The sequence below is a fragment of the Zonotrichia leucophrys genome, chromosome 4 (assembly GCF_028769735.1).
Source record: "Zonotrichia leucophrys gambelii isolate GWCS_2022_RI chromosome 4, RI_Zleu_2.0, whole genome shotgun sequence".
Lineage (NCBI taxonomy): Eukaryota > Metazoa > Chordata > Aves > Passeriformes > Passerellidae > Zonotrichia > Zonotrichia leucophrys.
The window spans coordinates 21,346,925-21,373,117 of record NC_088173.1 but is presented as its reverse complement, the minus strand read 5'-3'; the positions used below and the strand labels follow the sequence as shown (position 1 = coordinate 21,373,117).

The 26,193-nt window shown below is 35.2% G+C and overlaps 1 protein-coding gene across 2 annotated transcripts in view; it reads right to left on the bottom strand.

Moving 5' to 3' along the window:
• Positions 1–26,193, bottom strand: part of FSTL5 (follistatin like 5) — a 272,462-nt gene that overhangs the window by 166,060 nt on the left and 80,209 nt on the right. For both annotated transcript variants that reach the window (XM_064710753.1, XM_064710754.1), the window contains exon 4: positions 21,638–21,886. In XM_064710753.1, the coding sequence (XP_064566823.1) occupies positions 21,638–21,886 (249 nt within the window). The remainder of the gene's footprint in view (positions 1–21,637; positions 21,887–26,193) is intronic.

Genomic DNA, 26,193 nt, shown 5'->3' with positions numbered 1-26,193 from the left:
TATAATATAATTACAATTCTAATAAGTAAATTAATACATTTTATGGCCAGATAGCCACACATGTATATACTGAGAAATTATCAGAAGCATAGGTCATACAGTAGCTTTGAGAGGGATGGCTGCATTAAAGCAAGACAAAAATATAAAAGATATCAGTCAAAGTAAGCATTGATTGTTTCCATGTTTGCTAGCTACTACCTATGCAAGTTTTGCAACTTGAAACTGAAACTGCTGAAGCAAAACAACCTTCTACCATTTGTTATCTTACCAGGTATGCATAAAATAACCCTAAATAAGACAAAATAGATTCGTTTATAGCCAATTATGTTCCTGATAATTCCCAAGAAGTTTTTCAGTTGTTTCAACATTTAAAATAAAATCAAGTAATAATTTCAATGTCAATCAGCATTTTATTCATCATAAGTCAGAAGTGAAACAAGGTTCCATCATGCCAATTCTAAAGAAGTTATTTGTTCCAAAGAATTTACTAATTTATGACATCCAACATATAGCTACACATGGCTAGAAATAAATAACTTGTAGTGAAGTTTATATACAGTCAGTGTTCCTGCTTATCAATGTTTTTTGATGAAGGTTGTGTTCAAAATGAACTGAAAAAAATCCAAATAATATAAAAATTAAGGGGAGGGCAACTTCATTGTAAATAGTACAAGGCTATTATACCAATACTGCTTACTTGCAAGAGTTTTCTGAGCCAGTATCAATTAAAAAGTTAATAAATAATATTTTTCTACCCCCTCACAAACCCTTGCCACTAAAGCCACAGTCTCTGCCCAGAAAACACACAGTAATTTCAAAAATAGTTTCCTCCAACACTGGAGATTAGATTTAAGTCATAAAGATGTAATTTCAACTCCTGTAAACTGATGATGTAATATAAGGACATAAAACGCATTAAGTCCTTATGAAGTGATTCCAATTGACATTGAAACAAGTGATGTGATACCTGCTATTACTTTGGCCTCCTTACAACTTCTTTCCTTCTCTCTGTGATGAAATTTACTGGCCATAACAAAGCCAAGGAGGAAACTCTCAGTGACTTCAGCTGAGTCAGCTTTCTGTGCCTCCTTCTGCAAGGCAGGAGTCCAAGCCAACAGCCTGGAAAATCCCACTGCAGTGATGGGTCCATTAGGGGAGAGATGCAGATACATTTTGGGTAACCCAAAAAAATGTCTCAGTAATATTTACATGTCTGACAGCAGCAAAGCTATAGACCTACTGTCCCCTAAAACCCCAAAAATCACATTTAGGACACTTTAAATGAGGAACTTACATGCTGAACTATGTTTATACTACTGAAATTAATATGTGTGTATTGACTAAAAAAAAAGAACATGAACTTGTCTTACAGTCAGTTGTTATTTCTTAACACAAAGCAATTAATAAAACAAAAAAAATCCAGCAACTAATTCCCTCCAATCCTATCTTCCATAGATTTTATTACATATTTGTAAGTTGCAAATTTTAAAGTATTGAATATTTGAATTATAATTAGAAAAATGTATTAAATAATTACAAGCTTTATACCCAGAATATGGAGCAGAATCACATTTTATCTAGTTGATACTAAAAGAAATTGAATGGCTACTCTCATAGGACAGATACATATTATGCTGTCCACAGAGCAGCTGTCATTGCAAGCTAGTTTTCCCAAGCAGGTTAGTAGAAAAACAGGAGGAAAAACAAACAAAATCAACCAACCAAAAAAAAAAAAAAAAAAAAAAAAAAACCAAAAAACAAAACCACCAAAAGCCCAAGCCAAAAAGCAACCCACCAAAAGCCAACATCATGGTACTTTAAATATCCATTGTTGTTAAAGGAACATCAACTGGATTACTTTCCCGATATATACACATTACCTCGAACAGATATTTTAATAGCATTATACCCATACAAGGGAAAAAAAAAACCCCAACAAACCTAGACATGAAAAATTTGTCACTGAGAATGGGGATTTATCAGAATTATTAATGCTGTATCTATTTTAATCATCACATTGAAAGGAGTACGTGCAAATTATATGGTATATATAGAAATGATAGAGAAGGACTTTGCATAGAGCCAGATAGTGACAAGGAAAAGGACAATGGTTTTAAACTGTGATGACAGGTTTAGATTGGATGTTAGGAAGAATTATTCACTTTGAATTCTTCACTATGGTGAAGCACTGAACAGGTTGTGCAGAGAGGTTGGGGATGTACAGACAGGCTGGGTGGCTGGAGAGCAGCACTGCAGGAAGGGTCCCAGTCAAAAGCAATTTGAACATGAATCATTGTACCCTGGCAGCCAGGAGGGCCAACCGTGTCCTGGTGGGCATCAGGCACAGCATCCCCAGCCAGGCAAGGGAGGGGATTGTCCTGCTCTGCTCCCTGTGCGCACTTCTAGGCACCACAATATAAAAAGGTCATTAGACTATTAAAGAATGTGCAAAGGAGGGCAACAATAATGGTGAAGGGCCTTGAGGGTAAGACCAATGAGGAGTGTCTGAGGTCACTGTCTGTTCAGCCAGGAGAAAAGGAGACTGAGGGGGGACCTCATCCCAGTCTACAACTTCCTCATGAAGGGAAGGGGAAAGGCAGGCACTGATCTCTTCTCTGCGATGACCAGTGACAGGACATGAAGGAATGGCCTGAAGTTGTGTCAGAGGAAGTTTAGATTAAATATTATGAAAAAGTTTTTCACCCAGAGGGTGGCAGAACAGACTCCCCAGGGCCTGATCACAGAGCCAAGATTGATGTTTTTCAAGAAATGTCAGGACAACATTCTCAGGCACATGGTTTGACTCCTGGACCTGTCCATGCAGGGCCAGGAGTTGGACTTTGATAAACATTGTGAGTCCCTTCCAACACAGCACATTCTGTGATTCTGTGTTTAGGGCCAAGTTGGATGGGGTCCTGAGCAACCTGGTCTCATGAATGGCACCCTTCCCATGGCAGGGCAGTTGGAACCAGTTGATCTTAAGATCCCTTCCCATCCAAAACCTTCTATAATTCTATATTGCTGTGGGTAGCAGCACAGATACCTATTCCTTTGTTCTCTATTCTAATTAAACTCCAGCAGGAACTTAGTAACAAAATAGATATCTGTGCAAACTTTCCATCTCTGGACTTCAGCACATTCTGTTCACATTAAATCTTTGAGCTTATCCTATGCAAAATTTAAATTCCACTAAGCAAGCAACAGCACAAGTTTACCAACAGGTTCAGATACAACTGAGCAAATTTTTGAAAAGGACAAAAAAAAAAAGATTGTACACAAAATTCAAATCTTTCTTTCTAAAGCATAAAAATGACAGATAACACACATAATGTGTCTGAAATAGTAAGGTAGACTGTATTGTTCGGCAGAAAACACAGACTTAAACTTCCTATGTAATGCTATTCCTATGGCTATCTGCAAACATTTTATAATCATTCTCTGTGACATCACATAACCCATGCATCATCACATAAGCCATGTATCATAACATAACCCATGCACATTCATTTTTCAACCTTCTTCAACCTTCTTTGGAATCATTAAGTCTGCTGCGATGAAAAAAAATATATTCCATATGGAAACATCAGCTAAGTAATATTTTTCAGGTCATAAACCACTAAGCAAGCAAAAGCCAAGCATCTGATCACCAGTTCAAGTCAAATAGTACCTTCAAATTTATAAAATGAAACTTCAGCCAACTCATCACAGATATTTGCAGCTCATAAACGATTTAGAAATTATGAGAATCATTAACTCGAACTACAAAAGTTAACAGTTTCACCTTGCATAATGTACCACAAAATAGGAAATGGATGTTGGCAAAATATTCTTTGCATATCTTGCGCTTATGAGTCAAATATTTGTCATAAATTTATATATTTCCTGAAAACAAGTCTAACAATATTTTTCCATGCATAAAATTAAAATTCTTACAAAAAAGGTCAGCCTAGTATTTTTTATGCTTGAACAACAGTAGGTTCCATATAAAAATTACTCAACAATTGCGACCGTACTTGCTTCTCCCTTGTCTAAACTACAGTGAAAAGCATAAAAAAAAAAATTGCATTCCATTTTCAAAGTCCTTTTTGCCATCCACCATCAAACCAGCACTGCACAAAAGCAGACTGTAATTCAAAAATTCTTTATGGAAAATCTGGTAGGAACATATGGTAGTTTTATCTTATTAATTTTTTGAAAGAATCCCTAGCACATAAATTACCAATTCCAGTTTAAGGCTCATGGTAGTGAATAGAGAGTGACTGGCTATTCAATTAAAGATCTCATGCAATTGTCCTGCAATTGCTTTTCCTCTTGGATCTGACCTGCCAAGGGACATCTTGCATACCTCCATCATTACTGCTTTCAACTATTTAGTCAAAATCACATTGTTCCTTCTTTTTGAAAGATCACATGAAGGATTCAGAGTTCAGAAACAGATCTCTCAAATATCTGTTTTAAATATGGAACTCTCTATATCAATCACAAGCTATAGTGTAAGACAATGTTTTTATTGAGATTCCAAAATCTCTTTCCCTGCTCAAGGCGAGGATGCTGTGTTCATAGAACAAACAGTACTGCAGGTTGCAATCAGCATATCTGAAATTGTTTGCTTTATAATGCCTTACTTCCCTAATTTTCTGAGTTTAAACCTCATGCTTTTTTCTTACTTCATATCGATTTACAGAGATATATTATTTTACAACTACTTGCATTAGAATTGCCTAAGTCACAGGTTCATCCATTCCTCCTGATAGAACTCTGATTATATTTCTTACGGGATTTTTCCTTTCATCCATCACTGACTCTCACTCTCAGTCTTCATTTTCAGTCTCTTTTCCCCCTGCTGGGCATTGTTCTCAGTATGGCTAGAGAGGTATTAATCCTTTCTTCTTAGAACATGTGAGTACTCTACTGCACTGAGTACCTGTCTGATCAAAAAATGTTCATAATTCAGGCTTTTTTTTTTTAATGAGTACAAACTTACTATTCCAAACCAGAAATCATATAGTAGTTCACCATTAGAGTTCCATATAGTGTACAGCAAAACTGATTTTTCCTGAATACCTCTTCAGACAATTTCAGATATTTAATTTGGCTTATGCATTTAAATGGCATTTGTAAGCCCACTCTGGAAAAGTACACATTGGTAAAACAGGAACCTGAGGGTGTCATGCTCACTTTGTACAGGTGGTTGGTAGCTGCCATCTGATTAGGCAACTACAGTAAGACTATCCTCAGCAGTGGAGTTTGTAGTGTACAAAGTGTGCTCCACAGAGGGACAGAACAAAAGCGGACCTGCTCAGTGACACAAGGACCTGGCACCTGTCTGCCATCACAAGTGCCCAGGGTCATGCTGGATGGAGCTTTGAGTAACCCAGTCTGGTGTGTGGCATCCCTGCCCCAGACAGGGGGGTTGGAACTAGACAACCTTTAAGTCCTTTCCAACCCAAGCCATCCTGTGATTCCATGAAAAGGGCAGAAAGGCAGAAGAAGAGAGAGGGAGAATGAGTACACACACACACACACAGACACTCCTCCAGCAACTTTGTCTTTTGTTGGCCATGCTACATGCCTCTTCTACTGACTACTACTAATATAACTCCACCAGATAAGCACAATTTCCATAATTCTCTATATTAGCAAGTAAAGTAGAACAGAAACATAAAAGTGATGTTACTTCAGGCAGAAAGTTACTTCAGGCAGACCACTGAATGCAGTTTCCATTCCCAGCAGAAGAAATCGAGTTGAAAGAAATATTGTGCCTTCATAAAAATTGCATGAGTCATTCTGCACTGGCAAATGCAAAGGATTTTGTTTCCATAACACAGCAGCAGTTTTCTACAGAGCTTATCTCTTGCCTGACCCTTTGTACACAATGTCTAGCTCAATCCTACAGGCTCAGCAATTGATGATAGGAGGTAGAGTTAACGCAGCCATTTAAACTGATCAGTGTTCTTAGTTGGTTAAAACACTGTTGAGTTGCTTGAGTACCCACTTAAGTCAGCTGAAAGACTGACATGGCTCACACATTAGGCCTTAAATCAGAAATGCCCACACCGTCCTGTCCTTGTTAGAAGTAGTTCTGTATGTGCATCTATAAAGAAACTTTGTGTTACCTTAGCCACAGATATCTTACTACTTTTACATACCAGATAATTTACCAGAAACATAACTTTTTTCCTTTTCTTTTTTTTATATCAAGTGAATTAAAATTAAAACATCTTTGGATTTGAAATCAAAAGCAAATTATCGTACACTCTCAAGGAACAGTAAGACAGCAAAAGGCCTACAGATATGTATACAAATTTATGAATTAGCCCATAAAAACTATGTGTGGAAGACTGTGTAAAGATATTGGTTTTAAATTGTGAAATAAGAAAATAAATATATTTATTAGACTGTCTCAATTGCTATGACTATCATAATGCTATGAGACATAATTGAGGGTTGATACTGGATGTCAGTGGAGGAAATTGAAAATAGTTCAGTTGATAAGATTTTACCTTTAAGAATATGGTGCTATTAAGAAAATGGTGCTATTGCCTGCAAATGCAGTTAAAACACTATTAAATGCCTTTACTTTGAAATGCATCCCAAAGCTACTTGATGTCTCTTCCTGTATCTTATTAGCAGTCAAAAAAATTCAGATCACCAGAACATTTGAAAATGCTGCCCAGAGCAGAACAATTTTATTATCAGCAGAGAGGATTATCAAGTAATCAAGGAACTTTTTCCCATAGGCAAGTCTGAACTGGTCATTTAGTGTTCATACTGATGAAAATACTCCCTGCAGAGATTCAAAACAGATGATAACTCAATCTCAGCAGCACAATGAAAACCTATCGAGGTTTCTTTAAATAAATCCTTCATTTGGAAAGTTATTTTTTTAACAAACAGATATTTACAATTCCTTCCACAGACACTGGGATACGATGGAGACAAGAAAGAAATATTCAACCTTAAAAGCATTGACCAAGGACACTTGAAGAAAGACCAAGCAGATTCAGAATACTTAATAACAGAACACTGTAAGGTGTGACAGCAATTTGTCTCAACTGTCACACCTGTCACGTAAAAGAGGGAAAAAATTCAGTGATGCAGTTTTCAAAATGCAAAACAAAGCAGAACAACAAAATTGCAAGACTCAGTGAGTATCTCTTCTGTATTTTATGATCTAAAATACAAAGGAAGATGGAAGTTCCACATAATCGATGTGCATGCTCTTCAGAGAGAAAATAAATCCCTCTGAGTCATTCACGCAGAAGAATTCTCCAAGTTAGGATGGTCTTACAGGGAGCAAAACCCACAAGATACACCTACCCAAAAAATACCAATAGACTAAGACATATAAAGTCAAGAGGAAATGGAATTCCTCAGGAAATATCTAACCCTGTGTTCTATAACAAAGTAGTATTAGCTCTACCTGAGCCTACACACTCTGCTGAACACCACTATTCCTCCATTATCAATAAGGACAAGAATTTAAAGGGAAGAACAAAATTCACTTCTCTGGCAACTTTAATAGAGTCTACATTTCAGAGTCCCAAGCCATTATTCTTGGAGTCACATTTCAGGAGCATTTAAAGAGTGCACACAGTAAAAATTTAATGTTAGTCATGTGCTAATTTGAACTTCAAAACATAGTGATTTGTTGAAATAAGCGCACCAAATCATGTATAGCCTTCTCTCAGCATTCAGAAATACTTTTAGAGTATTCAGAATGAGTTGTGCTTTCAATAATCTATGAAAGTCAATTGGTTGAGGTACATTGCATCAAATTAAGAAAATACTCCTACTTTGCTGAAGTTAGGAAACCAGTAAGTGAGAAATGCAACCAAAATAATGAGATAATTGTACAGGCTTTTATTTGCACACTGATAATTTTCTATTTTTTGACACCTCAGATCAGAAGAAATCTTTATAACATGTCTGAGGTACCATTGATCTCCCAAGACTGAGAGACTGGAGACAAGGCCAGCCAATTCATAGACTGGAGTGTCCAACATTTGTATGCCAAGGAAAATGGTGAAATGTCTGTAGAATCAATTTTTTACAATTTATTTTGATAGCAATTCCAGCCTGACAGCTTCTTTTCTTTGTTGAGTGTTCTTGTGTTGGTAGTTTTGTTTTATTGATTAGTTCTGATTTTTCTTCAAGAGCTGACTCTACTCTTATTTCCATTTTTCCATTTTAGTATCTCAGTTTCTCAGTCTTTGAGTAATTTCAAGTAAGTAAAAAGAAGCAAAAATTGTTGCAAATAACTTGGAATATAAAAAACTATAATTTTTTTTAAAAATCACATACATTACTACATTGCAAGTGACCAAACAACCGAGCAGTGTACAGCACAGCAAGAAATAACGAAGTGTAACTTAGAAGAGAAAATCCAAGTAATTCACTCTATTTTCTTTTCACCAAAACTTGTTTTTCAAAAGTTATCAAAAAGTTTATCTCCATCTTGATTGGTAAAAATTGTGATTGTACTATATCACCTGCATAATAACACTTTGGTTTAATGAAAGAGACACATTGCCCAACTCTACATACTTAGCTTTTATAGAGACCCATTTTTTTTATGAACAAGCTTTTCTCACTTTTTTTTTCCTTCAGCTCCTCATAAATACAGATGTAAATAAATTTAAACTGATGTCATTTCTGGAAATTTACTAGCCTTATTCTACATTTTGTGGGGATTAATCATCCTGGCTTTGTACTCAGATCTACACAAAGAAAATCTTTGTCCATCCATTTTCTATAACTTTTACAGTCAGAACACAAGAATTGTCATTTAACATATTTTTTAAGTAATAATGGAAGAATTTGCCAAGAATATTCCTGTTAGTTTTTACTTCCACAAGTAATTTCTGTTACATTTGCATTCAACTTCTTGCAAACAGAACCTGCTCTTTTTCACCAGTCTAAGCAAATAAAAAGGGTTACCATTTTAAAATGAAGTTCTCACCTTCACTTGTAATCTTATGTACAATCACTCACTTTCACAAGAGACAGAGAATTAAGATCCTTTCTTGTTTCATTTATTCTGTGTCTCTTAGAAATAATACTTTATACAATATTCTGCACTGAAAACTCAAGTCCTTAAATTATGTATTATAAAAGAGTACTTAAATACTGCAGCTATCAAAGCTTCATCAGGCGAACTCTGCATTAATGCTTTGTGTTATCAGATTATCATATACCACCATTCACATTTCAAAAATTTCTTTAACTTCAAGCAAGGTCCAGAAAGTTTTGTAAAAAATTTGTATACGACTCAGGAAAATATACTTAGCACATGTAGACTGAAAATGGATCTACAATGCATCCTAGCGCTGCAGACCTTTGATCATCAAAACAATAGCATTGCTCAGGAAAACAACCCTTTTTAGCCTACATAAGAAAACAAATTTTACATACCTCGATTTTCATCTTCCAGAAGCAGCAAGCATGCAAAACAGGCACCACAGACTGGCCCCATCCATACATCATTCACAGTATGAAAAAGAAATATTACAATGCACACCCACATCCCATGAGGCTCAAAAACGCCACCATCACCACTAATACTTGTTTATAGAGTAAAACAACTAAAGAAATGAAGCAATGATTTTCTTTTTTTTTCATCACTTTTTTTGGAGTGAAGTGGGAGATTTTTTAAATTGAAGTCAAAGTAATATATGATTGTTTAGGTTGGTTATGAAAAGACAATATCAAGACTACTCTAATAGCTGTACATATTACACCTACGCTTATGTTCATTTAGCTGTTAACCACAAACATGAAAAAAAGTCATGAATAAATAAGGAGTATTAAGACCAAAAAAAAACCCCAAAAATGTGACGAAACAGACAAAAAACCCCAAATCATCACAAGCACATGAAATGTCACAGGAGTATCTTTTGATCTCTCCTTTTTTTCAGCTACCTATTCTCTACAAGTACTAGACATAGGCAAAACAAGTGTAACGCTACTTTTCAAAAAGCATCAAGAATTAAAGAATACCTCTGAATTTTTTAATATTTTAAAGAAGTCATAAAAGCATCTTAAAAAAATTAAACTGCGAGGTAAATTTCCATAGCATACAGAGTAAGGTAAACCCCATCCAATATAAGTGAGGAACTGCCACCAGTTGTGATGTTTGCCAAATCGATTGGATTTAGGTTTCAGGAAAATCTTGAGACCATTTTGTGGGGCCTGAATATATGTTGTATTGTAAGACCTGTGTGGGTCTGAGTTGCTCCAAACGAGCTGCAGCTGCAGGGTCCTTAGTTGGGCACCAGCTGTAGCTCGTGAAGGTAACTGAAATAAATAGGGGTGGGTTGAGAGCCCAGGAGGAGCCCGAGAAGACAGGAAGGACTATGCTGCAGAGAATGGAGAAGAGCCCCAGCAGAGAGGCAAGAACAACACTGCAGTGAAGATTACAACAACTGGTGACCCTGTGTGAGGAAGAACACTGCAACCAAACATTGAAAGAAGGTATGGAATCCCCCGGACAGCCGAGAGCTGTGGCAGCCTGAGAGCTGGGACTTTGGAATATCAGCCAGAGAGCTGGGACTATAGAAGATAGGACAGCTGAGAGCTGTGGCAGCCTGAGAGCTGGGACTGTAGAATATAATATGGCCTTTGAATTAAGGAGCTGTAGCAGCAGAAAGCTGGAAGAATATGGCCTTTAAAGAAAAGAGCCTTGGAACATCTAAAGACAGCCGAGAGCTGTGGCAGCCTGAGAGCTGGGACTGTATAGGGATATGCATATATTCTATGTATGTATCTAGGACAGCTGAGAGCTGGGACTGTATGCATATTGTAATTGTATAATTGTTAAAAGAAAAGGGGGGAAATGTGGGGGCCTGAATATATGTTGTATTGTGGGATCTGTGTGGGTCCCAGTTGCTCCAAACGAGCTGCAGGGTCCTTAGCTGGGCAGCAGCTGTAGCTCGTGAAGGTAACTGAAATAAATAGGGGTGGGTCAAGAGCCCAGGAGGAGCCCCTGAGAAGACAGGAAGGACTGTGCTGCAGAGAATGGAGAAGAGCCCCAGCAGAGAGGCAAGAACAACACTGCAGTGAAGATTACAACACCATTTTAGAGCAAAATTAAAGCTTACATCACACTATTTGTATAAATTGTGTGTTTTCAACTGGTTTTTCTTTCACATTTGGCAGGGGACAGGTGTATGTGTGGTCTTTGTTTAATTTTTTTTTATTTTTTATGATTTATTTATTTCAAACTTCTGACCCAGTATTCTCTTCCTTGGGCTCTTTTTTACATCTTTCATGCTTGCAATATAACAAACATTCATCAATTGACTGGTTTCAATGAACCTAATCTTCATTAAACTCAGTAGGGAGGATTGAATTAAATCCTGAGATTACTGAAATGATAGTGTTAGATAAACTCCCATATAAACTAGAAGATTTTTCCTTTCCCACAGTAATCCTTAGTACTTTGGGATTTTTTGTTAATGAAAATCTGAAACACATAACTTTTAATTTCCTTTAAAAAAATTAATTATAAAGCACTGTAAAAATGTAAGAAAGCATTAACACTCATATATTCTATGTGTCATTTGTGCTCACTCAACTATCTAATTTATACCAATTTCATGTACTCAGTATTAGATGGGGCTTTTAATCTTTTACCATCTTTTTCCCCTACAAGATTTATCACAAAAGTATGTTTTTCCAACTACCATAGCTGAAATGTCTGCTTTAAAACTTCATCATACAGTAAAGAAGATAGATATATTCCCAGTGTGGCCATTCACCACCTGCTTAAGCAAATACACTTCAAGATGCTTTTACAATTGTGATAAAGTGACAGCAAATCTAAGAGCACACAGAGCTCATATTCTAAAATTATGATTGTACAACTATGGTTTGCATCATAAGGGACCAATAAAAAGCTTTATGTTCTGTTTGAATGGCAAGGACTTGTATAAAAGAGAAGATGGAATAGGAAAATAACAAAGAACTGATGCATTCAGCAGTTGTCTTAAATTTAGAAGCACTAATGAAACTTCTTGACCATAATTAGTATTTAACACTGCAAGGATATTTTTCCCTCTTTCAGATTTTTTGTTTAGTGATATACAAAGCTTGCCATTTTACTAGATCCCAGGAGTGCTTTTTTCTCATTTTCCAGGTGGGATTAAGAGTATGGAGTGCTCATGATTAACAACACTTCTGCTATTCTCCATGCATTTAGATTTTTATTCTTCTAATTATCAAAGTGATGACTGGGAAATGCTAATTCATAGCTTTCTCCTTGCACAGTGAAATATCCTGACAAGCAGGCTGAATACTAAGTGAAAACTTGCAGTTTTATTAGTCAAACGCACTTTTTTATTCTGTAAAACAAATATTATTAGACAGATATCAAATCTGTATTAAAACACTGCTAATAGCAAAACTTCAATGCACTGCCTGTTTACCAGGATTCTTAGCAATAACCCTCTAGAGAATACAGCTAAGAATTCTACTGCTTTAAGGCCAACATCAGCAGTTTTCTTTGGCATAAATACTTTTCCTTGTAGAGATTCAGCAGACTTGGTCTCTAAATGGTGAGAAGAAAAAAACAAGAATCTCCACCATCTGTTCCAGCCCTGAGGGAAACAAACTTTCCTGGCAGTATATAGTTCAGGATTTAATTGCACCCAAAGCCATTACAAATACATGCAAAAATATAAAACATCACTCTTAGTGAGTGGAAGTTTTGTATAATTTTATTTTAGCTTATTTCTTAGGGCTATAGTTTAACTTATTTTTGCTATAATTAGTTTTCCTTTATTTCTGTTGTTTGCTTCCAACAATTTTAAAATAAATTCATACTATCATTCCAGATAAAGCGAAAGCTAAAGGATCTAATCAGATTTCATTGCCCAGTTTATCAAATTTTATTTACTCTCTGCATGAGTATCAGGAGAAGTACACTTGCTAAGGCAAATGAGAACAACTAGTTTCTTCATGAAAAGTAAAAACTTCAAATAATAAAAATTTATAAATTTCATATAAATTTTTATAAATAATCAGTAACAAAGATCTGGTTTCAATGACCACAAAAGGGAGAAGTTCAGAGCCAAACAAGAAGAAAAATAAATTAGAATGAGGCAAAAATTAACTATTTTTATTTCCTGAAATTAATCTTTTAAAATCAGTTTCAGCTGGAGAATTCCTTGGACCATTCTATTTAAATTTAAATATGAGCCACATTATTTTATCCTCAGGATAAAGTCTGATAATACAATCTATTTTAATTGCGGTTTATGCCAAAAGCATTGTATAATCAGTAATTCCATGACCAAAAAGTGCTGTAATTCAATCACTGAATTTAGGTCTCTATCCAACTTCAAATTATCATCTTCTGCTTTCAATGTTCTGCTACAGAAGTAACAGTATAAAGTCTGGTTACAGTGGTATAAATACTTTTTTTTAAAACTAAGTTATATCAAAACTGCTAAGTCCTGGCAGTAAATAGAATATATACAATGTTCATCAAAATCATATCACTTATTTTATTTACCTCTCTATGACACAATTGACAGAGTTGCTCAAATCTTCTTCTTTAGAAAGTGCTTATGGCTACTTATTTTCTGGTTGCTTCTAATACATGTTCATACTATAACTTCAAAAATTAAAAGCATAATAATAACAACATGATAGCTGCCATCACAAGCATGGTGGCATGAAGCTTTCTTTGCTTTCTTGTCATAAGATGAGAATAACCAAAGGGAAAAACTGCAAGTCATCTGGGTGGCAATCTACTAAGAAATGTAATTTGGAAGCATCTGGCTGTTGCATTTCATTACTTCTATTCTGCACAATTAGATTCCAAGAAAGTTGAAAAAAACATACAGTTGAAAAATATTTACAGATATTGACAATTTGCCTAAATTAGCTATTGTCAACTGAGTATATTAAGTTTCTTTAAACCAATTTCATTTCTCAGGTTTCACTAGGATGCTACAGACTACAAACAAGCAAATAAGCCTCAAATGGCAATGCTACATTTCTAGTTCAGTTTCCTGTAAACCCCACTGACCATCCTATATTAAAAGAGGCTAAATGGAAAACCACAAGAGAAAGCTTTTAACGTACAGGTTTTATCCACTGTAAATTCACTTACTCCATCCATTATTAGCTAGTAGAGCCAGAAATGGAAATTCAATATCATTTTTGCAGGCCTACTTTTCTTCAAAATATTCAGATTTTGTAAAAGAAGCTATGGCTTTTTTTAAGTTGGTATACCATATACTAGCCAACTTGAATTACAAATATCATGCCAATGCCTTGTATATGTATCCAATTGCTAATGATTTTTAAAGGCCAACAATATGTTCCATCAGAAAAAATTCCCACAAGAATTAATGGTAATTCTGACGTTATTTAATTAAAACTTTTTACAGTTTCCATCAGACCAACCATGTTCAGTAGTTTAAGACTTTGTACTTTAAACTTAAAAAATTATGTTTCTCACTTAAATGTCTGCCTGAACACAAGACTTCCTTTATTTACCACAAATTTATGACAAAACATTTAGTTTGACTTATCACATAATAATTTTCAATATCCCATACCCCCAATTTGATAGTAAAAAATAATTATTTAATTATTTTGAAGTACAAGCAGCCATCTTGTCACTACACGATGCACTACTGTTACCTGTTTTCTTCCAGTTTTAAAAGCATCTGCTATCCTCATTACTAGGCACTACCAATATTTATTTTAGAATGTCACAAAAAGAAAATTATGTGGTGGTTTATTTTTGCCTTTTCCCAAAATTTTTATAAAGGCTACTTGAGCACAGAAACTGAGACATGATTTGAACCATACCTGTACAATCCTTGCACTGCTAGCAACACATCAACAATTTTCTGACAGCACCGAAAAAGCAGGAGAGCAAAGAATATTCTGTCCTGTGAGTGGCACTGCCCTATCCACAGGCCCAAGTTACAGGTTTGAGAGGAGGGCACCAGCAGAACTCTGTCCACTGATTACACTTTGCCAGAGCTCTACTTCTCTCTCTCCTCCTCTTATCTCTCCAATTCTTCCTCAACAGTACCAGAAACTACTGGCTGAATTTTAGCACCATGAGCTACATTCTGTTTCTTCAAAATCAGGCTGAAGGTGTATAAGTAAGGATGGTTTTTTTCCAAGACTCTTATCCACAGAATGACTGAGGTTGAAGGAAACCATAAGAAATCATCTGGTGCTGCTTCTCTGCTCAAGAAGAGCCACTAGAGCTGCTTGCCCAGGACCACATCCAGCCAGATTTTTAGTATCTACAAGGAAGAAGACTTTACAATCTTGGTTGTCTGATTCAGTGACTTGGCAGAGACTTGAGATTGCAGCTCTCAGGTTAATACAGCTTCTTTGAACAGATGCAACATCCTTACCGGAAAAACTATAAGTTTTTGAATTTTCTACCAGTGAAAATCTGTGATGCCCATAGACTCACTTTGTGTGGTATCAAACAGCAGTGATGACCTTACAAGAAATTTTAAACTTCATTAAGGTTGTACAGAGATTAGCTAGAGAACACTAATTCTTCATTTCTATGTGAATGTAGAATACATAATAGGTTAGAGCTGATTAACAGATTTATCCCAGAATTGCAGGCATTGATATACAAAGATTGGGACTGCTCCAGACACTGAAAGGATGTCTTTGCAGTATATCCTTAGCCAGGCAATAAAAGCCAAATCTACATTCATAACTTGTTTCAGGAGTTGCCCCATTGCCACTGCCCCATCCAACATTTCAGAAGTTTGAACTCAATGCAAAGGAGGAAAGAAAGAGCAGAGTTCAAGACTTTAGCTGCAAGATATACAATATCACCAACAGCAGTGAAGCAAGGAATATTGAATGTTCAGTTTTTAAATTAAGCTTCTTATATGCATGTCCTCATAAATACCTTGAATTTAGCTTCACTTTGCAGATCTAGTAGCAGATATTACATATGTTGGCCTCGTCTGCCAGTTAGTTTAAGCAATTTAAAGTAACACTGGGGAATTTAAGAGAGATATTTGAGACACATCTTGCATAGATATTGCAGGAAAAAACAGCAGTTTTCCAAATCTCATGAGCAATGCAACTCAGGAAAATGAACTGTGTGGGGATAGCACAGTAGAGGAAAAGTGCTAAAATTTATGGTATGGTTTCCAAGGGTACTAAAAAGATCCAGCTTTCTGCTGGTTAGAGCATCACTTTCCAACAAAGTGCTGAAAGAAGTACCACACCAGCCATTAACAGGGATTTTTACCACTCTGTGAATGTGCAATTACTAATGTTATCCCTGCAGGAAATCAGGAGTTAATATAAATTTCTTAAGTGTTGCACTAAAGGGAAGATATGTAGATCATAGGATGGATTAGTAATCTAAATCTAATAATTCCTACATGCTATCAAATGTTTTAAGATCAAGCAAAAACTTCGAGTTCTGAAAGATTTTTTTCAGATTTCTTTTCACAATACAGCTTGTGTTGAACATACTTCTGGAGTGATAACTGAAGCTTGACACTTTATTGGCAGCAACCTTAAGGGTGATGTTATATGCAGAAATTCAGGCTTTTAGAAAGAGTGTAATAATAATGCTCATGAGAACTTGAACAGAGAAGCCAACTGATAGCCAAAGTAAAAAAGCAAATACATCTTAAAAAAAAGTTCTTTTTCATTGAAAATACTGGATTGATATTCACATTAACATACCCTAATTTCTTTTGAAAGATGGCTAATGATCAAACTTAAATAATGTGTTCAAGATTTATATAAAAGACAAGATGAAATATTTCTAGAAGTGAAACTGGTAAAATAACAGACTTTTATGCTTGCTTTGGAAGTATATGAACATCAAGTAAGATTAAATAAATGCCAGTGCTTCTAAATTAATGTGCCAATATTTTAAGAACCAATCTAAGATCACCTAGGGCACAACTCAAACACAAAAATTTTGAAAGTACAATCTTTGAACTAGTCTTGTGGAAGTCACTGTAGAGGCTAGATAGGCATCCTAGATCTTTTCTGTGGGATAGTTAGTATTTAGTTCACTTTAACTAATTCCCCCAGCCCTCTTTAAAAAGAAAGAAAGCCTATAGGCTTTTCCTTAATATTTACAGTCTACTGCTGAAATCCTACATAGCTTTTACTCACAGGATCTGCTGTATGTCAAACACAAAAAAGCTTGCTCTGAATTTGTTTCTGCTTTCTTATTTCATAATTTTATTTCTTTTCTTGGAATACAAGGCAGCCCACTCACATCCACCCTGATGATTTCATAAGACACTTTCATATCTTTTTTAAGCCATTTACTACTTTTGGTCATTCCTGCAAATGTTTTCTGAACTTTTTCCAGTTTCCTCGTATCTATTTTGAATAAGTAATTGGAAAGTCAGTTTCACAGCCAGCTCTTATCGTCTTCTCTGAACAGCTTAGTACTGGGAGCAAGCTTTCCAAGCTATGTTTCTACTTTGTCTTTCAGGAACACTCAGGGGAAAAGCAAATGTCATAGCAGTCTTTAGATATTTAGATATCTAGATGTTTTAGTAATAGTAGTAAGAAATCTGAAGCTCACCGACTTTTTAACAGACGAAAATATTCACCAAATTAAAATGAGACACAAAAAAAGAAATAGAAGAGATTAAAATAATGTTAGTATCATAAGGGTGTCACAGAAGCTACATAAAAGTAAAAAGCTTACATATGAAGTAAACTTTATTCTACAAATATTCTAGAAAATTCAAAGTATATAGAAGTATTTGCTACATTCCTGAGGATTCAAAGCAAATTGCCATTAGCCACAATGACCAAGTGTATCACTGTATGGAAATAAATATAATCTTAAATATACAAGAAGCTCAGGGTGCATAGAAAATATGTGATGAATTGAATAGAAAGTTTTCAATCTCTAATTAGAATAATCATAAATATTTTACATTTTTTAGATCATTCAGGCTTGAGAGCTCCTCTGAAAATGATTGCAGAATTTTCATTCTCTAACATCCAGTTACAGGACACTGGACTTTATCTGAGGGAAATAGAGGACTCTACAGGTATACAAAATACTTCTAATTTAAATTCATAGAAAAGGAGATTATAAGTAATTAGCTTCTCTGTGGAATTCATTTTGCATCTATATGAGAAGAAATTGAGACAGTTTATTGACTAATTCTCAGGGTCACAGTTGGCATCCAAACATCTAACCAAGCCAGTAGGAAAAATCGTTCAGTGTCTGATGCATCATGACATGCCAATAAGTAACTGAGGGAATAATTACAGGAGTGGAAGAAAAGTAATTTCTAATTTAGTATGGCCATTATCTTGATCCGTGTGAAAAATCTAACATTTGCATAACAGTCTCAATCATCAAGGAAAAACTTTCAACTTCAATTACAGTTTTGCATGTGTTCCACACATATTTCAGGAAAAGGTGTGATTTAATTTGATGTGAAGAAATAAAGATAGCAAGTGAAATGGGAAAAAAAAAGAAAAAAAGGAATTAGTCCAATGAAACTGGAAATAAATAAGCTACAATATAAAGCACATAATGCATCAGAATTTGAAGTTTTAGTTAAAAAAAATAGCATGTCAGCAGAGTACAGTTTTGACACAGCTTTCACTACCACAAAATGTATTTATCAAATGTTTCAGAAATTGCTCTCTCTGAAGGCCTTCATGCTTTTTGTGTTGTATGCACAGCTTAGCTAAGACACACATTTCTCAGTGATTTAAACGGAGTTTCAACATATAAGCCAAAGATCTCTTTCATTTAGCAAGGCAATCTTTAAATTCCACTTAGCATGTAAGTGTTTAAAAGGGCGATTTTCAAACCATTAAGTAGAACTCATGATGTTTGAGATCAACTATAAATCATTTGGTTACAAGATGTATTATTCAAATAACTATAGCTACCTAGCTACTATTATAATGGTAATTGGGTATATAGAACATGAGCTTTTAATTTTTTTTCTCCAGACACAGAATACTAGTGTTTTCTGGTAAGCTTATTCATTTAAATAAGGTGTCTTTCTTAGCTCCTCTCATCTTGAGCTCCCTACGCAATCTAAAACTTAAAATTTCTGCATCAAGAAATATTTCCCCCTGAAGAGGGCAGAACAGAGAATCCAGTAAAGGATTTGAAGCACAAATCTCAAAACACAGACAGCCTTGTTAGAGATAAAATACAAACACAAAAAAAAAAAAGCCAGCTAAGTACACAGTAGTTTAATCTGAAAATCAATGATTAGCAATGAACCAGAAATTAAAAATACTCAACTACTGTCTTTATATAGTCATTGTTGACAGTGACTATCCTATCATCTAACAGCATCTTGCAGGCATTCCTTCCCCAACACCCTGCCCCAGCTCAGACTAGCTTCTTCCAAAGGATTTTGTGAAAGCCTAAACAAAGCACTCAGAATATTTATTTTATGATCTTCTCTGAATTTTCATGGTCTCAGAAGCAGCTCCTTGAAATGAGATCCCTTGTGCTGGAGGATATCAGCCAAATAACAAGGAGGACCTGGGGCAGTGCCCTTCTGACACCCTCAGCAGTGATGGGGTTCACCTTCTCTATCCAGGAGAAGCACTCTTAAGGGGTTTTTCCTATTAGCTTTTAAATATTTTTGACCTGTTACTGGCAGAACCTTCAGCTTTATTGAAGGCAATCTACTAGTGGTTAGCTTAGAAATGTTTTGTAAAAGAATAAATCATATAAAAATAGCTCAACATCTTCTGCCTCCTTTACCATATCGATATAGTGGATGTTGGAAGATATTTACAAAAGACAGGAGATGTTGGAAGATAGTCACAAAAGGCAGCAATGCTTTAACAGCACGGTGCTCTACTACAGCTATGAAGCAGGTGAAGTTAACATGCAAGAAAATAAGATTGATAAGGTCCATATATATGAAATAAGAAAAAGAAAAATAACTGTTCCCATCTCACATGTTGAACACTACTGAAGTCAACATAAGATGAGAAAGAAGGAAAATGAAATATTTTACATTATTTTTAGACATGTAGTTATAGTCCAAACTAGAGAACTTGAGTATCTTCACAAATAACAGTTTGCAGAAAGCATCTCAGACAAGGTCAGTCGGATACCCTAGGTTCTTTGCTAAAGACTGTCATTGACTAAAGGAAAAACCTACTTTTAAATTTTTGTAATCCAGCACCTAAATTAGGTGTCTGAAGGTGAACATCATTCAGAAACTCCATTGTCCACAACAACAAGTGTGAAAGAAGCATGGTGAATTTAAAACAAAGATGAGCTAACAAAACTTAAGGCAACCTTTGGGTTACATTTCTACCTGAAGTACTGTCTCATTTCCATAAATAAATCTCTCTTTTTCTAAGATGAAAAAATGTAGCAATGCTATAATTTTTTTCCCCACACATGCCTTGAAATTATTTCTGTTGTATACATCATAATTAAGAACTGAAATTAGCCCCTTAAATTGAAATATTCTGTGATTTTCTACTGTCATTTCTTCTACCAGAGTACTGCATCAAAGTTTTTTTTTTTTTTTTTAAGAGATTGTGATTGCTAAGATGGATGCATTCACATTTTGTTGTTAATGCACAAAACATTCCCTACAAGCACTATATGTTATACTCCTAGAATCTCATTTCTATTTCCCACTACCTCAGAACATGCGCTATGTACTTAAGGCCTATATATTGTGATGATATATCAATTTTATACGGTGTCCACAGTTAGTTCTGAACAAAGTTAAACTTTTGCTATTATTTATATATGGATTCCTGTTAGAAGATTTCCACACCCCCAGTTTAACCTATGGATACCTGTGCCTCAGCATTTTTTTTATGAACTTGCAGAGTTTATCATGTTTTCAGGAAGCACTAAAGAGACTAATAAAAAAGGGCCTTATTTAAAAAAAAAATTCCCCTCCCATCAAAGCCATCCATCTTTTTTTAACCAGTGAAAACACACTCAAAATCTGTCAAAGTACTCACAAATATTCAAACTCTGCACTGGCAGAGTTCCAGAAACCTGCAAGGTGTGCTCAAATTACAGAAAAAAAGAGCATGTTGCAATTGTTGACATTGTCAGCATAAAAGGCTTAGCATAAGGTGTAGCTCTCAGAATTCAGGCTGGCATCTCAGCACTCAAAAGATTAAAAAGTAACTAATCTTGCATGCTTTAATGAGTACACAAGTAAACTTTTCATTATCCAAATTCAAAGAAAGGAAGACCCATTTAGCCACGAACAAGCTGCTGATCTATCAACTTCAACATCAAACATGAGCACAGGTCCTGCAATCTTCCAAAACTCCTCTGAAACCCTAAATTCTGTTTTTCCTGCAACAAAGATTAACATGCTTCAGGCTCTGGGATATAAATACATTTAGATGAATGAGGTCAGCAACCACATTTGTAAGGCAAGCTGCCATAGATTAGTTTCTAAGAGATAACTGGTTTATTCAGGTTAAATGCCTAGAGCATTGAGTATAAACAAAAGGGAAAAAAAAATCTATAAGGTATCTCTGGAGTGCAATACTTACTGTATTAATATTTCAAGTCATTTATTCACTCTACACTCAGTGCAGACGCTACAGAGATTTAATTGAACAGCTTGAAAACACACACCCGATAGCAATATTTCAGATATTGTTCAGCCATGCTTACCTTTAAAGAAACAATCTTCATTGTGTACAATGGTGATCTTTTGCTTTTTCAGACAGGCAGCTCTGTGCACTTCACAGTGGTTTTCATAGAATTCTCCGTCAGACCCACACACAGGTTTGTAATGTGGCTTGCAGTGCTCCATGCACAGACACTCGGCTTGGCCAGTCTTCCCATTCACAACGCAGTGCCTGCCCAGACCACAGTACTTGTTTTCACATGATCCAAAATGGCCATCCTGACCAAAATACCCTTAAAAAAAGAAAAAAAAAAAAAGAAGGTTTTTATTTAATAACTACATTTTCCTTAATTGCATGCAAGGTACAAAAAGGATTGATTTGAGTAAATGAGTTGAGACTCTTTTGTTACATCCTTGACTAATATTAAACATACGTTGGCCTGATGTTAAAAAAATTTAGTGTCTTTAGGATGATTTTTTATACCGCTAATCATTGTCATAGGCTAACTGCAATTTAGAGCAAGATCTAGTAACAAAAGTTACTCTTCATTAAAAAAATCATAGTAAATCATTAATTTTTCAATGTATATTGAAGTTTGTCCCCTTAAGGTTGCTATATTTTTGCATGCAATAGAACAATGTATTCTCTAGATTTAGACCATAGGATTAGTCTCAAATTGAAAGAGACCCATAAGGATTGAATCTAACTCTGTGCTCCTTGCAGGACTACCTCAATCTAAACCATGTGATTAATAGCATCTTCCAGAAACTCCACAAACTCTGACAGGCAGATAAAATGGACTTTTGCACATTGAGACTGATCCATGAGAACAACTAAAGCAGAATCAGGACTCTGAATCAATATGGAAAATTTAAAAACAAAAAATAACAAAACCTCTGTGGTGGCATTACAATGACATTTCAGGAAACAGAGCGTGGAAGAGCAGGACTGATATATCAGCTGAATGGTGGCTAGAAGGAGTCACCTGAACCTCTAAGTGGTATTTCAATTATGACAAATGTGATTTGGAGGGCAAACAGAGCTTTAAGACTGCTGCAGTAGAAATAGAGGAGTTTCTGCTGGCCACAACTTTCAGTTCCTTCTGCTCCTAAAAAAAGGAAATGCATTGTCTACATTATACTAACAAAGCCACCTGCGTTCTATCCTAAGTGTGCTGCTGCCGCCATGTAAGATAAGCACTGTTGTCAGTAGTAGATCTCTTGGTGAAAGGGGAAGTTCAGTGCACAGTAATATTTCCCAATTATATGCCCAGTTTCCATTTTGACTGCCATAGAACTAACTATGGCTTCTTGGCAAGAGAAAGTGTATGATGTGAAAACAATGTGAATATGAAAACAGAATTGAAATTGCAATTCAATTGTAATTTATTATTAATAAATAGGTTTTCTGATAACAATTGTGTCATAAAATATGCATAAAAATACTAAAATGCCTCCAAATGTAGGAATAGACATTGTCCTTCACAGTTACCTAATTTTATTCTCTCGCTTTGTATTCCTAACAGGTGTATTGTAGAACAAACACCTGTTATTCTAATGCTTTGCAATACTTTCCTTATCCTCACATCCTAGCTGAATCCATCATTGGCTAACCCATATAAAAATAGCATGAAGAAGCAAGTTACAATGCATAATTTGGTAGCATTTTGATCATTCTGGATTCATTTTCCATAGCAAAATGTTAATAGGTCAATACAATAGCTTGAAGCACATTTCTTCAAGCCACTGAGAACCTATGTTCTTCACTTCAGTGGCAGATATAAAATCTCACCACTTTTTCTTCTGAAACCTATGGGTCTATTAGACAACCACGCTTTGATTTCTTGCTTTCTCATACAGCACAGATTTTCTAGATAAACATACTACAGAAAGCACACAACCATGAAATTTGGCTCTAATGACATGCTTTCACTATATTACTTGGTAACAATTTCAGCACAAATTGAGAGGACTACATATTCACCTCAGGTGTTGTATGGCAGATATAACTAAGCCACAGTGATTTTTATACACATGTAAAGACCCAGCTGATGGTGGGTTAACCTGCTCATTCATCAAAATTACTTGAAACAGGAAAATCCAATTCAACGTTAAATTTTTCCCATGAGTTTTTGAAAACATTCCTCCTTGTGCCAATGTATCACCACTACACATGAGCCACAGACATGGACTGGCAGAAATTAATGTAAAGCAAATTTCCCAATTTTCTTATACAAAACCTAAGCTCAGGTAAAGCTTTGGAATACCCAAGAGTGCTTTGCACAGGTCATGTATTCACATTACAGAATGTAAGAACTTCTTTGAAGTGATGGAAATGTTACAGTTTGAGGACAAAGTACATAAAACATTATTATTTATGCTTTCTGAACTGAAGATAAAGATCTCAGAACACATCTGACAACTCCTCTGAATTATTGAGAGGTGTGTGGTGACTCAAAAATATACTGTGCTGTATGTTATGAAAATAGAACTCATTTAATACTTCTCTTGGGACTTCATCTTAGCACTATAATTGAATCTGATGCCTGAATGCAAAACACCTTCTTTCAGATAAGGGAGAATAATTTACATTACATATATTGATATTTATAATATTGGTATTTGGCAACATATACCAATTATGTACAGCAATAAACAAGCAATTTTTCTGCCTTAATGAAAAACTGTATTTATGTTTTGTAAAACAATGTAAAAAATGTTTTATATATGTCTTCATTTTACACCATTAGCTACTCCAAAACAATATATAAATTTGCATGCATCACTGCATATGCAGCTCCTTCAACTGAAGTCTGTGGTAAACGTCCCACTGACCTCAAGAGAAGCAGGATTCTTTCTCCAAAAACAATCTAAAGCCTTCAGTCAGCATTATGTTACAGCCATAAGTTTTGGCATGTTTAATAGGCACTATTCTGCACTGATAAGGAGCCGCTATGTGGTGTTTATAGTACATACTTAAGAAAAAACACTTAGAAGTGTACTCTGAAGCACTCTACCAAATGGTAGTTACCAGATGACTCACAGCAAAGAAATAAATTAAATCCATGAAATTCCAAAACAGGTGACAAAATGCTCACACAACCATAAATTTGAATTAAATATGCACCCACTTATGAAAATATAAACAAATCAATCTAAAGAGGTACTGAGAAATACCTAGAAATGGGTCTAGATATAAGTTTAAAAAAAAAATGAACAACCAAAACCCAGCTTAAGTAAAACCAATTTCTGCTGCTTTTCACTGCTCAAGGCCAAATTGCAAAAATCACTATATTTGGCAAATCCTTCATTTTATTTTTTGTTTCCAAAATGCTACTTCCATAATTTGAATCTTGGAATGGAACTGCTACTAAGCTACAGGAATCTTGCCATTAACAAAAAAGAAATCACATTTTAAACAAATATGGGCTGTGGCATGCAGCCCATCCATGAATGGCTATGTCAGTCACCATCAGGAAATTGACGCTAACACTATTAATTCCTGGATATATTATTATTGAAGGAATACTTTTGATACCTTGATAACAGATGAGGTTTTCTTTCAGTTTCTTGGGGTTTTTAGGGGATTTGTTTGGTTGTTTGGTTGGGTTTCTTGAATGTCAGTATAGCTAAGTGAAGCTAAGTCTCCTGGGATAAAATTGCTTAGGGTACAGCACCCCTTCAGGACACCATCATCATCACAAATACTGTTTTTTAGAAGGCTCTTGTTCTATCTAAGCACATGTTTTAGAAAGCAAATCAGTCTGAGAAGAACTTAGGATGCCATATTTAGATATAATTCAGTAATTTAGCTGGAAGGTAAGCAGCATATTCAATATTAAGAGACTGAAAGCCAATAATTTGGGATGACAAATAATCTAGCCATAAATGCAAATATTTTTCCAGCAATTGTTATTGCTTATGTGATGATAGGCAAGTCTACATTTGTCAAATGCCACAACACAAAAACAGGGAACCATGTACACACATGAGCTATGTACTCTGAATTTTCAACTAAAAAAGTATTATATTAACACATTTTGAGAGGAAACAAAATGTACTTTGTTCCATCTGAAAATAAGAAACATTCAAATTATAACACCCTAAAGTTAAAAAAAAAATTCACTTTAATAACTATCACTAAAAATGTATTGCACGCAAAACAGTCAAAGCAGTCACATAGATTTTTCAGATCCTCTTGAAATTTAAAACTCTAAACAGATACCAAATAGAAGGGCAGAAGTTTTCATTTTTAGACAGTAAAGTAAAACAGCTTCAATTTAAAAAAAAAAACAAACAAAAAACCACAAAACCAAACAACCCAAACAGTTTCAAGTTTTCAGTTGGGATTCCTCATACAGGCTGCCTATTTAAAGGATACTTCAACAGCATCCATAGCTGAGCAAGTTGTAGGTCACAGTTTGATTCATTTACATCTGGGAATTAAGCTGATGTTTTAGCATGTTAAAGACTCACAGAAATACACACAGATACTTTATCCTTTTATCTAATCAGTTCAGAGCAACACTGCACAGTGAAACTTTGGAAATTCACGAGAGCATGAATCACCATCTTCTACAGCTGGCCCAGGGCTGGAACA